The 16,017-nt window shown below is 36.9% G+C and overlaps 1 protein-coding gene across 1 annotated transcript in view; it reads left to right on the top strand.

Moving 5' to 3' along the window:
• The window catches only part of ALOX5AP (arachidonate 5-lipoxygenase activating protein), a 37,126-nt gene that overhangs the window by 7,276 nt on the left and 13,833 nt on the right, over nucleotides 1–16,017 (top strand). The window contains exon 2 of the mRNA XM_051986508.1: nucleotides 9,494–9,593. Within this exon, the coding sequence (XP_051842468.1) occupies nucleotides 9,494–9,593 (100 nt within the window). The remainder of the gene's footprint in view (nucleotides 1–9,493; nucleotides 9,594–16,017) is intronic.

The following is a 16,017-nucleotide window of genomic DNA, read 5'->3' as shown; positions in this document are numbered from 1 at the left end:
GAGAATATCCAGGAGGAAGGGATAGTCAACATAGTCAAAACCTGCAGAGAGGGAAGAAAGGACTGAGGAAAGGCTATCAAATGGATCAATTGAGAGATCGGTGATAATTCTTGGAAAGGGAAGAGTGATAAGGTTGGAAGTCAGATGACAAGATCTGAGAAATGAGAGGGAAAAGAAGTATAAATAAGGAGCAGATAATTTTTTTGTGAAATGGAGAAGACATATAACTTTCCATTTTAACTTGTTATTCTTTGAAGCTAGGTCTTACTTAAGAAATGACTGGCAGTTTCAGGTCAGCAGGTGTGGGATAAATGGAAGACTCATTTCCTTCCCTACTTAACTATCTTTCTTCTCAACTTCTACCATTACTCCTATTCATATGCAGATGCAAACCCGATCATCCATATTTTCCTTGATGGTAAAAGACTAGGATCTTCTTTGAAGGCAGCAAAGTTAGACTGAGAGTTTAGCTCTCAAACTAAGACAAGTGGATTTGTGTCTGAGTGGTTGCATCAACTGTATGTGTATATGTATATGGGTGATAGGAGGGGGAGGTGGTTATGTTTGATTTGTTCCATGATCCCTATGTCTCCCAGATGGAGGTAGAGAGGATTTATGAATGGGAGGGGTTGGGAGGCAACTGGATCTGACTTCCTCAGACATTGGTAAAGGGCTTGGTGAACAACTCTATTCCACATAGGGCCTATTTTCCCTTTATTCTTCCCTTAATTGATTCCTCTCAGTAGTCACCCTTCCTTCCAAATGCCTTTGAGGCCAGTTTGGTACCCTTTAAATTTGGCTGCATGTGGAGCTTTCACTACTGCAGTTTACACCTCTGCCCAGAATTGGATATATTTCAGGTATCATCGCACCAGGTAGGAGTATTACTTTTTGTAATCTGTATACTCTCTTTCTATTAACACAACCTGAGCTTCTGTTAGTCTTTAAAGCATTTCTCCCTCTCTACTGGCTCATGTTAACTTTGTGGTCACCCAAAATTTTGAAATAGTTTTCACATGAGTTATTGCCAAGAAATATCTCCTCTTCTTTTACTTGTGCAAATTAAAAAAAAAAAAAAACACTTTATGCAAGAGTTTACATTTATCCCCACATTTAATCTTGATTCAAACTCATCTTATTTAAAACATTTTAAATATCAATTCTGTCATCTTCTCATTCAACAAGTATTTGATACTTATTATAGACAAAGTACAAGTTTTTAATTTAAAATTTTTTATTAATTTCTTTGTGTTTTTTACATTTTAATCATTTCCTTATATACCATTCCTCTACCACCCAGAACCATCCCTTATAATAAAAATGAAAAAAAAAATTAAACAAACCTAATACAGCAACTGTATCTGCTCACATCTGCCACATTTGTCATCTATTCTTATCTAAGATGGATTTATTATTAATGTATTTATTGTGAATTTAGTTAAATTTTTGTGCTTCTTTTCTTAATATTATTTTAATAGGTATTCATTTTTCCATTATTTCACTCTTCCTAAATTCATTTAATTCTTTCCATGTTTTCTGAGTTCCCATAATTATCATTTCTTATAGTGCAATAATACTATAATATGTATCACAGTTTATTCAACTATTCCATAATTAATGGACATTCACTTTACTTCCAGTTTTTGACAACCACACAAAGTGCTATTATGAATGTTTTGTTACATATTGGACCTTTTTTTGTCTTTGACTTCCTTGGGGACATTTATTCAGAAATGGAATTTTTCTGTCTTGAAGGCTTTGAACAATGTAGTAAATTTTATCTAATAATTTCAAATTATTTTTCAGAACAATTTCTTCACCATCTCTGTGTTACTACATTTGATTTCCTGCAGCTCCTGAAGCATTGACTTTCCACTGTGTTCCATAATCCTGCATCAATATTTAAAGAGGGCTTGGACTTTCTTAATCAATGGTATAAACTAGGCATGAAAAAATGTAGACATTTCTACTGAATGGATCAATTAATAATAAAAGGTAGTGAACTAAGTGAATCAAATAAAGAAGGTGTGGAATGCTTCCAGACATTGGAGAGATGAAATGATGCTACCTAGGAAGAGTGTTGGAATTGGTTTGAGAGACTCAATCATGCTCAGTGGTGCTCCTATAAAAACAGCAAGCTAGTTCAGAAATTAGCATTTAATTGTCTGGTATAGTAGTGCAGAGAACTTACATTCTACTTTCTACAGAAGGCTTTTCCCAGAGTCCCCCAAACACCTACTCCTAGAGCCATAGTTCTGAGATGATCTTCTATTTGCACTGTATATATCTTGAAATAGTCATTTGCCTATTGCTTGCCCCATTAAAATTTTTGCCTTTCTTGATATCCCCAGGGCTCAATGCAATGTCTGACTTATTGCCTGAGAGCAGTTCCCACAAAGATCCTGAGAGGGAATCATGGAGGAAGAAGAGGGGGCAGGAGTCACTTTGACTCTTTCCCCAATTTTTAAGAGAGCAGTTTTTAAAGGATGATCTAGTGAATCCTCAGGGGTCTCTGAAACCCTTTCAGAGGGTCTACAAATTCAAAATTAGTTTTTATTTCTAATGTGGTAAATATTTATAAATATAACTCACATAAACAAAAACTCTGAACAGATCCTCAATAATTTTTAATAGTATAAAGATAAAAAACAAAAGTTTTGAGAACCACTGGACTAGAGGATATCCTTTTGAACTTTGAAGGATTGAAAGATTAGGATTTCTTATAATCATCTCTTTTGGAAAAAAATAAACACACACACATACACACACACACACATATATATGTACTTAATTGAATAGTACTTAATTTCATTGATATATAACATAACTAATCTAACTTAATAATAAACAATATAAACAAATTTTATATAATTGAATTTGCATCCTTGCATTAGAATGCCCAAGTCACTTTATTACTCATTTGCTTATGTACAAATATATAACATCCTGGATACACACTGCATGCAACAGGGCACAGGGCAGCGGAAACAATGTTTTTTACAGCAATCTCCTAGCACTCTGCCCCTCCTAGGGCCTGTGTAGTAGTTATCTGTCAATCACTGGCAAACTCCTACCTACCAGGTTCCCTTGGGTAGACTCAAGCTGTTAGCATTCACTCTCAATGTCATACTTAAACAAACACATTAATTAGATTAGTAAAGACTTGATAATATCGTCAATAGTACCAGAAACTGTAGCAAATCTCGGCTCTCCCTCCTTTCACCACCCAGGAGGAAGCCTTACTTCCTACTTGCTCCCTTTTGGGTCTTGCGAAAACAATCAGCACCTGCTAATCAGCAGTTGTAACATCACTTTGTCTGTACTGGACTGGACAAAAGGCTGCTCTCCCCAACACTGACAGCTGCAGGACTGCTGGCCGCTCTACCTTCTGGCTCCCTGAGTTGTTCTGACTCTGCTCATTCTCATGAACTGAATAGCATCCTCACAAAGTCTAGGGAATTATGGGACCATCCCAATAATTGTAGCCTGGCTAGTCCATCTCACTCCATTACTTCAAGTCTCTCTATTTTTTTAAATTCCTTTTTACCTCTAAAAATTTTGTTGCTTACCATGTTCTGATGTCTTCCTTCACTTCTGTCCTGGCTAATCCATCTGGATTATACAGTCGATTGTGATTGGTATTATGATACCTCAGGATTGGAAGTCCTTTGGAAATATCCATCTGTGACTGGGAGCTGCATCCTAATGGAGACATCTCCTAGCAATATATGGAGGCATAGGTTTCATAGACTTATTAGCCCAGTGGTTTATAGTCATAAGAGTTGAAAATGATTTCAGAAAGGTCATCCAGTCCAAACATCTTACCGGGGAGAAATCCGAGCTCCATAATAATCTCAATCCTTTCTCCTTGTTATTTTCTTCTATCAATAGCTGGATATTTCCACTGGTATTCTTTCTATATCCTATTTGTTGTTCTCCCTCAGATAACACATACTTAGTCTTTAATAATGCTCAGTACTAGTCCAGTTCATGTGGACATTGACTTCAAAGGCCATCGAAGAAAATGGGGTTATCTACAGTCTCTTTGACCAAAAAATAGGTACATGTAGCATGTTGATCAACACAAATGAGAGAGGAGAGAGATAAAACCTTTTGGTGTGATTGATTAAGTTGAAATTGGCAGGTATAGTAAGCAGAGATTCAAATAGTGAATTCAAATGAGTGAAACTTTCCAACCTTCAGTGGGGATTAAGTCATGAAAGATAATGTTTTCCTGCTGTTTGCTAAGGGATGAGTTACTAACCCCTGAAGCATTTGTGCTGAGAATAGTCTCCTATTTCTTTATTAATTATTTTATTCCCTATTAAGTGTATATTGCTTGTTGGATATGCTCACCTGGTATAAACTAAAAGATTCCTAAAGGAGCTGAATTGGTCAATTAGCAAACATTTGTTAAGTGCCTACTATGTTCCAGGAATTGTGCTAGGCATTGAATGGGGTTTTATGTTGAAAGAGGCACATTTAACCCAGAAATCTGCATGAATCCAGAATTAAATGATATGCAGGTTAAACTAATAATCACCCACTAATTCTAATTCTATCTTTTAGGACAGGAAGAAAAGTCCAGTATCTCTGATGATGGCCTTTTATTCATGTTTCCACAAAATTGTCTTCTTTCTAGTTCCTTTGACCAGCCCCCACATGGTAGTTTCTAGTTCTTTCACTAACACATTCATCCTTTTTCAGATGTGCCATAATCTGTTAATGTTCTTCCTAAAATGTGAGGTCTAGAATGTAGTCTGATCAAGACAGAGTATAAAGAATTGATAACATTTTTCATTGTGGACCCTGAATTTCTATGAATGCAATTTAAGTCTACATTAGCTTTGCTCCTATCACTTAGTTGCCACATCATACTGTTGACTCATATTAAGTTTGTTATTTCCCCAGATTTCTAGGTCCTTTTCACAAGAACTTTCATCTAGCTGTAATATAAGATGCTAAAGATAGGATTTAGGGGTCATTCAGTCCTAACCCCTCCTTTTGCAGATGAGAAAACTGAGATTCAGAGCCTTTTAAGTGACTTTCCCAGAATTATACAGGTGACAAATAACAGAACTGGGATGTGAAATGAACTATTCTGACTTTTGCAACTCTTTTTCTACTACGTTATGCTGTCTCACATGTTTTATTCATAACTGTATCTATGCAGTAGAGTTTGGAACCCAAGTGCAAAAATTTCCCCTTATTCTTATGGATTTTATCTCTCTATTTTTTTTGGCAAGGCAGTTGGGCTTAAGTGACTTACCCAGGTTCACACAGCTAATAAGTACTAAGTGTCTAAGGCTGTATTTGAGCTCAGATCCTCCTCACTCCAGCACTGATGCTCTACCCATTGTTCCATTTAACTACGCTGAATTTCATCTTATCATAGATGTTCTGCTTCCTTGGCCTATTGCAATTTTTTTGGATTCCAATTCTGTCATCTCATATATTAGTTATCCCTTTCAGTTTTACTTCATCTGCAAATCTCATAAACACAGCATCTATGTTTCTATCCGAGATATTGATAAAACATTGAACAGAAATTGGACAAGGACAGAGTCCTTCATTAGAAACCTCTCATTGGTTCAGTTGCTCCATTAAATTCAAATCTACCTAACTGTATTATTATCTAAGCTAATTCTCCCTATCTTTTCCACAAAGATATCATCATCCATCTACCTACCAGTCAAGTAACTCTGAAAAAAAAGAGGAAATGAAATTAGACTGGTATGACTTGTTCTGGTATATCTGTGGTGATTTGTCCAGACTGTCACTTCCCTTTCAAAGTGCTCACAAACCATTCTTTTAAGAATTTGTTATAGAATTTTGCAAGAATTGATATCCAATTTCAGTTGCCTATAGTTTCAAGGAAACAATTTTCTTTTTGAAAATCAGTCCTGTATCATTTGTGTTATCTGTCAAATGAGGAAGTTGGACTACATGGCTTCTTAGGTACTTTATACCTTGTATCTCTTATTTGGTAGGATTTTTTTTTTTTTGAGGATCACTAACAAAACAGTCCCATCTCCCAGGCCTTTTAGTATCCTTAGGGAATGTTTGTTTATCTAGACTTGATCACTTTGGGTCTTGAGGGCAGCTATCTTCTCAGGTACACATTTCAATCCCTCCTAAGTCAGATTTTTCCTTTATCTTTTCCAGTTTGATATTTTTCTTAGCAAAAAAACCAAAGCCAAAATAAGAGTTGAATGGTGAAAATGGAAAGATGTTTTGCATGGAATGTATGGGGGATTCATGGAGGACTAGCACCCCTATGTGAGGACTTGCTGAGCCCTTTTCAGAGCTGCTCACCCAACTTTGGCGGTCATCTGACTCCAATTCTGACCTGTGGCTCCAAGAAGCTGTAGCATGCACAGTGGTCACACTCTGGTAGAATCTCTCAGCCAGTATGCTAAGACAGATTGACAAGCCTCCAATTTGTTGGTGAGTTAGGACTGAAGACTTTCCCTGGTGAAAATGGGTAGATGAAAACAATCTGTTCCATTGGCCATGAATTCAGCTAAAGCAGGTACTGTGAAGCCCTTAGGGCTTGGTCAGACATCAAAGATGTCAAGGTTATCTACTGCATCCTGGGCCATTGCTAGTCATCATGATTTTTGTCCTGCCACTGGATTTTGATGATACTGGAAGAGTGATGCTGATGACTTTGTGCGACTCTGTCTCACTTAAATCCAATTCACACCCAGATCAAGACATCAAGATCTCATTGGTTCTCTTTGAAATAGAAGGACAACTACACTTTGTATGTTATTCTAATAAGGGTAACTATTCAAATATCTATATACGCACAAGATAAACACAGAGGAGATGGTGGAAAATCTCAAATAGAAGGTAGTTGGAACAAATAGAATTTGAGTTGAGTCTTGGAAGCTAGAAGGAAGAGTATTACAGGTATGAGGGACATCCATTGAAAAGGCAAGGATTTGAAAGATTGCAAGGAACAGTATGAAGGCAGCTATTGCTGGATTGTGAAGTATGTGGAAGACAGTAAAGTGTAAGAACACTGAAAAGATAGGAAGGAGCCAAAGTTGAAGGGTTCTAAATACCAGAAGGAGAAATTTATATCTCATCCTGGAGGTAGTACGGAGCCACTGGAATTTATGGAGTGGGCTGGTGGGAGATGATATGATTAGACTTACACTTTAGGAAAATTAGTTTGTTAGTTGTGTAGAGATTGGACAGGAATAAAGAGATACTTAAAGTGGAAAAATAAACCAAAAGCCTGCTGAAATAGTCTAGGCAAGAGATGATGAGAGTCTATATTTTGGTGGTGGCTATGTGAATAGAGAGAAGCAGACATATACAAAAAAGGGTTTGAGAGGAAATATAATAAGCTGAGTTCGGGACAAGTTGTTTGAGATGCCTTTAAGATATTCAAAGAGAGAAGTCCAAAAGCTTTGGCAATCTCTGGTGACTTTGGAGAAATTAATTTCAGTCAAAAGATTAGGATGGAAGCCAGACTGAAGATTTACAATTCAATGAAAGTGAATGGAGATACCAATTTTAGACGATTTCTTAGCCAAGAAGGGGATGAGAGATAGGTGACAACAGAATGGATTGTAAGATCAAATCAGGTTTTTTGTAGGCATGCATTTGTAAGCAATAGGGCAGGAGCCAGTAGATTGGGAAAGACTAAAGACTAGAAAATAGTATGGATGATAGAGGAGACAGTCTGTTAGAGAAGATAAGATGGGATCTAGAGTAGATGTTAAAGAAATGAAGGAGATAATGGAAGAAGTCATCTGAGAGATGATGTAAGATAAGGAGGAGGGAAAAAGAAGGAGCTGTAGGTGAAAATGGAAGCAAAATGGGTGTTGAGTATTTCTGCCCTTACTCAACTCTGTTATTATACCATCTTTCTCAAACATTTGATTTTTCTTACTCAATCTTTTTTCTCCAAAACATAAATTAAAATCTATATTGTGTTTTGAATTTTTTTGTGAGAAACCTAATTCTTGATGTTAGTTCTTTTTTTCTATTCTTAGTTTCATTCTATGTGGTTTTGTTTTTAACTGTATGAGCACCTTTTGTCTTATCTAATCAGAAAACTTCCTGTTGATCCACATTGATCTCTTCAGACATATGACTGTCTAGAGACTCAGAGGCTCCAAGATGAACAAATTGGAAAGGACTTTTGAGATGCTCTCATCCCACTCTTCTATTTTGCAGATGGAGACCAAAATAATAATAGTTAAAATTCACATTATGCTTCAAGATTGACAAAGCTCTTCCCTCACAGTTCTGTAGCTCACAGTGAAAGTATTACTATCTCCATTTTACAAATTAGGAAACAGGTCCAGAAGGGGAAGAATCTTTTCTCATTTCACATATTTGACAAGTTCCTGAGTCAGGATTCAAAGCAAGGTCTTCTGTTTTTCAGGGTTAGTGTTTTTGCCATTCTATCTACCCCATGTTTCAGTGTCTGGTTGAGTATTTCTTGGTGGCTTTTTAAAGAGAATTCTGATGAAGTGATGGATTGGGCTAAATGACTGTTGAAGCTCTTTATAAGTTTGCAGTGGCCTTTTCTTTCTCATTTTGAAAATTTCCCAATTGTGTAGTCAGAATTTCATTTTTAGATGGTTCCATCAGAGTTGTAACTAGAGTAGGGTGACAGGTCTTTGATTCCAGTTGACAGCATTTGGAACATGTGGACAGCACTTGCAGGCCTTCAGCTGCATAAAGACAATGAACTTTTTGCCCAGTTAGCAAGAACTATTAGTTAAAATAGGAAGCTTCCAGATGGTGAATATTTTTTTCTTCCTCTCAGTGGCTACACCCCAGCGTGTCACCCCAAGTGAGTTTCTTTCTAGCCTGCCTTACCCTTCCCTTTGGAATTTCCAGCAGCAGTCTTTTAGGGTCTCTGTCACCATACCCCTCACATCAGCTCAGATGTATTAAAGGTAAATCTTTTGCTACTTGCCCCAAATGCAAAGATTGTTAGTTTTGGCTCTATTACCTTCATTCACCTCACCCGACTTTGGTTGGATGGGAAATTCTGACTGTATGAGTTCTACAGACACTTTTTGGTCCTGGGTTATATTTTCACCCACTCGCAAGCCCTTTGAGCTTGACTGGCACAGTCTCCACCTGATGTGTATTACTGTTTCCTCTTCTCCCATTTTGGATTCCTCCCCCCTGTATCCCCTGCAGAAGGTGATACAGGTCCTATTCCCAAGAGCAGGAAAATGCTCTTTTTCAGAGAGAGGAGTGATGGATAGTTTTGCCTGGGGCCTAACCTTGTGTCTGTCCCAAATCTGTGTCCCTGCTGACTCTTTCACTACTTTGAGTGCACATGAAGCAGCCTCCTTTCTCCCTATAGTTTTAAGTGAATGTCGTAGGGAAGGAAATAAAATGTACAGGAGTGTTAGCCCTTTTTTGACATCCATTTCAGGAAATGGTGAATTATGGAAAGAGAATGTAGATCTCAGAAACCTATTCAACTCTAAACTCAGATCTTGATCTCCCCCAGGATTCTTCGCACACAAAGTAGAGCATGAAAGCCGGAGCCAAAATGTCAGGAGCTTCCAGCGGACTGGGACCTTTGCCTTTGAGCGTGTCTACACTGCCAAGTGAGTCCTCACATGCTATTTAAAAAAGGGAAGGGAGCTGGCAGGACAAGCGTGCTGTATACTGTAACTGTTTATCTGTGTAAGTCACGTGGATCTGTTTAGGAGACCGGCCAGTTTTCTCTATACTGGGATGATTAAGGGCAGCGTCCAAAAGATGGTTCTTTGAGAGGGATGGGCTTTGAAGCCTAACTCCATCCCACATGATGTTGTGAAAGGGAGGGGTTAGAGGGGGGTAGGGCCAGTCACCAGTGTACTCCCTGTACCGGAAAACTGTGGGTTAGTCCACTAGTCAGGGCAGTCACCCAACTTCCTGTGAGGTTAGTCCAGTGCTGCTGTCATGGAAACTGGCCCTTACTCATCACCAAAGCCTCCAAAAAGCCGGTACCCAGTTTGTACCAACCTCTTCCTTATACACCCACTTATCTCTATCCATGAGGGAAGCTGAGAGATTTCAGTTTCTTTGTGTTTATAGTGGAAAAATTCTAAAATGCTCCTCACAACTTTCTTCTCCCCTTTTTTCATTTTATGTAAAAGGAACTGTTGGAAAACCCATGATTTGAGTAGTGTAAGAGATAGGTGAAGCTAGGGAGATAAATTCAAATGGATGTTATTCAAATTAAACATTTTTCTTTTGTGTTGAATTTAAATAAAGGTTTCGGGGCACCTACTTATTTGCCTGCTTCTGCAAGGTCTAAAGGATCCATTAGCAAAGTTTCTTCCTCCTCCTACTGTATTCCAACTTCTCATCACACCCCAGACACACTAGGCAGATATTAATTGAACTTTCTAACTAGCTAGCTTTCACTTATTCTAGACAGCCATGACTTTAATGTCCCCAAAGATAATGCAAAAGGGGGAAACCAAGGTCATCTTGGAAAACCACTATGGGAATCTCAAAAATAATGTAAATAAACAAAGAAGAGAGAATTCAAATTGAAGAGAATGAAGAGAAAGACTTGATGGGATGCCCTCATGGCCCAGCAGGAGCTGCTTTGGAAATACAGACATAACAAATATTGTTGTTTGCTTTTTAGTGAATTAAACTTTCTGTGTGGGCTTTAGGCAATGTGAAGTGGGCCTTTTCTCACACCTCATTTGGTCAAGATTTTTATTTATATTACTTTAGATTTTCTTGAAAAGAGGAGGGTCAGTGGAATTCATATTCAGGGTTTTACCTTCTATTGTTCTTTTTCATTGGATGGTGTAAAGCTTTAATTTTCTTCCTCAGTTTCCAATTTGAAGCATAGGCACACAGATCAAGGTCAATTTCTGAAGTAAATTAAGTTTTAGATTTATTTTATTTTAAGTCTCCATTCTCTTTCTTTCCTTCCTTCCTCCCTCTCTCTTCCCTTCCTCCTTTCCTCCCTCCCTCCTTTTCTTCCTTCCTTTTTCCCTCTTTATGAAAAAAAAAACCACTCCATCTTTCTTTCCTGTTTATCTTGAATCCCATAAATCCTAGCTGGTTAAATTAAGTTGTGAATCAGCAAATAAAAAAGAGTGTGCTGAACCCAGTAAGAAAGAGAATACACACACCCTGAGACAAAGTAAAAGAACATTCAATTGTCCTCGGTGATTTCAAGTCATGAGGACCAAATCATTTAATTATGGAAACAAAACTGCCCACCCCAAACCTCCCCCAATTTTTTTTGATATTTGTCTTATTACTGCTGTGGTTGGCATGTAGTAGAATAATATAATATTAGGATGGAATTTTATATTGCCAACAAATTGAGATCCATTGAAGATATTTGGCCAGGAGAATGTTAGCTGATAGTACAGTTAAATGTATTCAAAATCATTAGAATGATAAGATTTAAAAAGTAATCATTTGTAAATTGTGGCCAACTTAGAGTGTGGTATCTAGTGGAATGCCTGAGAAACCTCCCCTCAACTTCATGCAAACCAGCATTTTTATTAATGACATTAACAAAGTCACACTTATTGAAACTTCAGATTGCAATGTTGAGAGGAATTGCTAATCTGTTAGATTACAGAAACAGGACCTAAAAATGTAGAGTTTATTGATGGCTTGTTTAATTTCTTTTTTCTAAAATAAGATAATTTAAATATTTTATTTCCTCTTTTGATAACCTGGATAATTTATATTTTTCCAAATATTCATTTATTTCCACTAGATTGTCAGATTTACTGTTTTACAATTGGGCAAAATAACTCCTGATTATTGCTATAATTTCCTCTTTATTGGTAAATTCACCCTTTTCATTTTTGATACTGATAATTTGGTTTTCATCTTTCCTTTTTCTAATCAAATTAACCAAAGATTGACTTAAAATATTTCAAAGAGTTTGGAGGAGAAAGGCTGGAACAATGGACTAAATCTATTACTATGAAAGTTAATACAAATACAAAATCCCACAAATGGGTTCAAAACACCATTTATACAAGTACAGGATGGGGAAAAGATGTTTAGGAAACAGTTCAAATGAAAAATAAAGGGCCTGCAAGCTCAATGAGACAGCAATTGGACATGGTAGCCAAGCAAGGGAGCATCATCTTAGACTGCTAACACTATTATTTTTTTTTATTTTAATATCTTTTTATTGATAGAACACATGCCAGGGTAATTTTTTACAGCATTATCCCTTGCATTCATTTCTGTTCCAATTTTTCCCCTCCCTCCCTCCACCCCCTCCCCCCAGATGGCAAGCAGTCCTTTACATGTTGAATAGGTTACAGTATATCCTGGATACAATATATTTGTGCAGAACCAGACAGTTTTCTTGTTGCACAGGGAGAATTGAATTCAGAAGGTACAAATGACCCGGGAAGAAAAACAAAAATGCAGACTGCTAACATTATTGCCCAGAAGGTCTTTTAGAGGAAATGCTAGAAATTAAGGCTCTTCCTTTTGTTTTTACAGCAAGATCATGAACTTGAACATGTAATCGATTGATTGCCATTAATGAATTCTTTGATATTGTTGTGATTGATTTTTATGGACTTGACTGTGGAAATTAAAAATTTGAGTCACATAGCTTAGAGGATAAGTGAGGTGAGAGTCCTGCTGTACTTTTTGCTGTTCGCATCTAGAGTGTTTGGTTTTTGATCACACATTTTAGGAATATTAATGGAAAAATTGGTACCTGCCTAGAAGAGATCAACAAGAATCCTGGGGGAACTGAAGACCATCTCATTTGAAAGAACTATGGATGAGTTGCATGGGAAAAATAATTTTTTAAGGGGAGGTGGTAAGAGAAAAGAATAGGTGACCATGACAATTTTCTTCAGGTATTTTAAGGGCTTTTATATGGAAGAAGGATTAACATTTTTCTCTTGCCTGTAGAAAGCTGTTGCTGTTTGTTCTTAGTTCTTGAAGAGGACCATGACATTAGGGACGAGATACCATGACATGCAAATGAATTGGATTTCAGTGAGGGAGGACTGTGCAAGGTCACCTGCCTCACTTTGCCCTCCTGAGCCATCTGAGTTCAGTTTTCCAGATATAGATCAGGATGACTGGAGATGACCCTGGATGCAATGGGAGATCGTGGCCTTTTTAAACTAAGGTTTTCAACAGGTTTCAGTTTGGCTGAGGCTTCACCCACTCAGTGATTAAGGCTAGATAGCAATTGGGACAAAGAATCTCCTCTTCCACCTTGTTAAAAAAGGAAAAAAAATAAATGAATGAATTTGAGAGGGGAAGACCCTCAGGCAGAACTAGTAATAAACTAGATTCACATCTGGCCTCTGACATTTATTAGTTGTGTGACCCTGGGAAAGCCACTTAATCTCTGCCTCAGTTTCTTCCTTTGTAAAATGGGGGTTATAATAGCATCTACCTTCCAGAGCTGTGAAGATCAAGTGAGATATTTGTAAAAGGCTTAGCACAGTGTCTGGCACATAGTGAGCACTATATAAATAAATGCTAGTCACTAATACTATTATGTTCACAATGAAGGTAATCAGCAGAGAAATAAACTTCAGCTCTATGTAAGGAAAATGATTATTATTATTATTATTATTATTTTAAACAATTAGAGTCTTCCAAAAAAGAATGCTTTCTCTTCAGAGGTAGTGGATTCCCTCCCATAGAGATTTTCAAGCAAAGGCCAGATAAGAACATAGCAGAAGAATTGTAGATTGTAGAGGATATTACTGTTCAGGCACACATGAGAATAAATGATCTTTGAGGTCTTTCCAACTTTGAGATTCTATGATTCTTTGAGATAGGGAGGAGGAAAGGGAATGGGAAAGGTGAAGCCATTTACTATATCTGGAGAATCAAATCTCTGTCCTTCACCTGCTGTTTACCTTACACAGACTTGTGGGGTTTTTATAAACCAAACATAAAGAATGAAAAAGGAGGCAACTAGGTATAAATAACAAACCAGGCTCTGAATTTTTGTGACTCTCACAACTTCTCTGGTTCAGTCCTCTCTGTATCCCATTATTAATAGCCTGAAAGCTATTCTAATCCTGCAGTCACCTTTTAGCTCCTATTTCTATTTAGTTTCCTAAATAATTACAGAGATAATTCCTCTAGTCTAAAAGCCCAGAAAAGTCTTTTAGATGAAATGCTAGAAATTAAGGCTCTTCCTTTTGTTTTTACAGCAAGACCATGAACTTGAACAGGTAATTGATTGATTGCCATTAATGAATTGTTAGATATTGTTATGACTGATTTTTATGATCTTGGCTGTAACAATTAAAAATTTGAGTCACAGAATTTCTGAGTAATTTAATTATTTTATTAGTAAATCTAGCATGTTTATTAATAAAAGAATGATCATTTAGCTGTCTCTCTTAGACCAAAGACCCCTCATAGCAATGGGCTCACAGTTTATATATGCCCTTCAAAGAGCAGATGTTTCTGAGAGGTGGTTGGTTGGTTTCTGGAAGAGAAGACAGAAAAGGAGAAAAACTTGGTCCTAACATAATAATTAGTTATTAAATATAAGAAATACTCATTTTTCACATGGCCAATATATGCCTTCAAAGAGTAAGTGTTTCTGAAGGATGGCAATCAACTCTGATTGTTAAGAAGTAATTATAAAATGAACATTATGGTGAGAGACTGGGTCATATTACAATGAGGATTTTGAGGTACATGATTTGGGTCACCCAAATCTTGGTCAAAGAGACATCAATTTCAGTGTCATTTTTCTAACAAAAGGGAGAATGAATACCTTCCCAGCAAATACAATAAGCAAGAATGCCTCCCAAACTTAGAATTTCTTTTACTGTCTGATTAGATTTTGGCCTGGGTAAATCTTTAAGAGAGATTTCTCACACTGGTTGGTTTCTGGAAGAGAAAACAGAATAGGAAAAAAACTTGGTCCTAATATAATAATTAGTTATTAAATATAAGAAATACTCATTTCTCACATGGCCAAAATCTTCATCTTAGTAGAAAGCCTGAAATAAGAGATAAATAAACATTGATCTCAATGCTGCATTTCAAATCCAGATGATTTTGTACTTTGTACAAAATACAAAGTATGTGAAGTCCCCTTGCAATTCTCCTCCCCCACCCCTCTGGCTAGATTTATTCCAATACTTCAATAATATCAAGATCTCAGTGATGTAGATACTGTCTCCAATATTTCAAATTGTAATTCACTTATACCTTCTGATCATTGGTTCTTCTTGTCCATTTTCTCCTATAAATGCTTTGCGGAGGATGTATCTGAGATAGTGTAGGCTTTTTGCCAGGTATTTTAATTTTCTGTTGGTACTAGGTAGTTTTCAAAACATTCTCTGTCTCTGTCTCTCTGTTTCTTTCTCTTTCTCATGTGTTTTCTTTTCTTAAATATCTCTTCTTGCTTCTTTTAAGTCCTAAAATTCCATCTTCAACCAGAAGCCTTTCCCAATCTCTCTTAATGTTGTACCTCCTTTGATCATTGCCTCTTGCCCTCCCTATTAGAATGTGAGCTCTTTGGAAACAGGGAATTATTTTTTGCCTTTCTTTTTGTCTATAGCACTTACCATAGTGTCTGGCACATTGTAAGTACTTCATAAATTTCATGACTCAGCTATATAGCATCATCAGAAAAACATTGGTGTTTTCAAAAAATGAACTTTTGTGACAGGTAATTGCTTGAGACTATTGAAAGTACTTTGTAGCTTCACAAATGCAGTGCATCCACCTCTCTTTCTCTTATTAGATTTTAGATCCAACTTAGTCATTTATAATGCCTGTCCATGACATGTATGTGTACTCCTGGACTTACTCAGTGGAGTTCCCATCCAATGGCACATTATAGATTATAGGACAATAAGCCTTCTTCTTCAGTTTGGCTTTTCCTGTGGCTTATTAGGCTGACTTCTTTTCTGGGGTCATGCATCTCATTGGTGAGAAGAACTCTTGAAAATAAGAAGCCCTTACATAATTTTTTTTGAAGAGGCTAGAGCCAAATAGGTGTCAAATACAGCTAGCAACTGCTATTATCTAATGACATTTATT

Source organism: Antechinus flavipes, chromosome 3, assembly GCF_016432865.1.
Source record: "Antechinus flavipes isolate AdamAnt ecotype Samford, QLD, Australia chromosome 3, AdamAnt_v2, whole genome shotgun sequence".
Taxonomy (NCBI): domain Eukaryota; kingdom Metazoa; phylum Chordata; class Mammalia; order Dasyuromorphia; family Dasyuridae; genus Antechinus; species Antechinus flavipes.
This window is presented reverse-complemented; position numbering and strand designations above follow the sequence as displayed.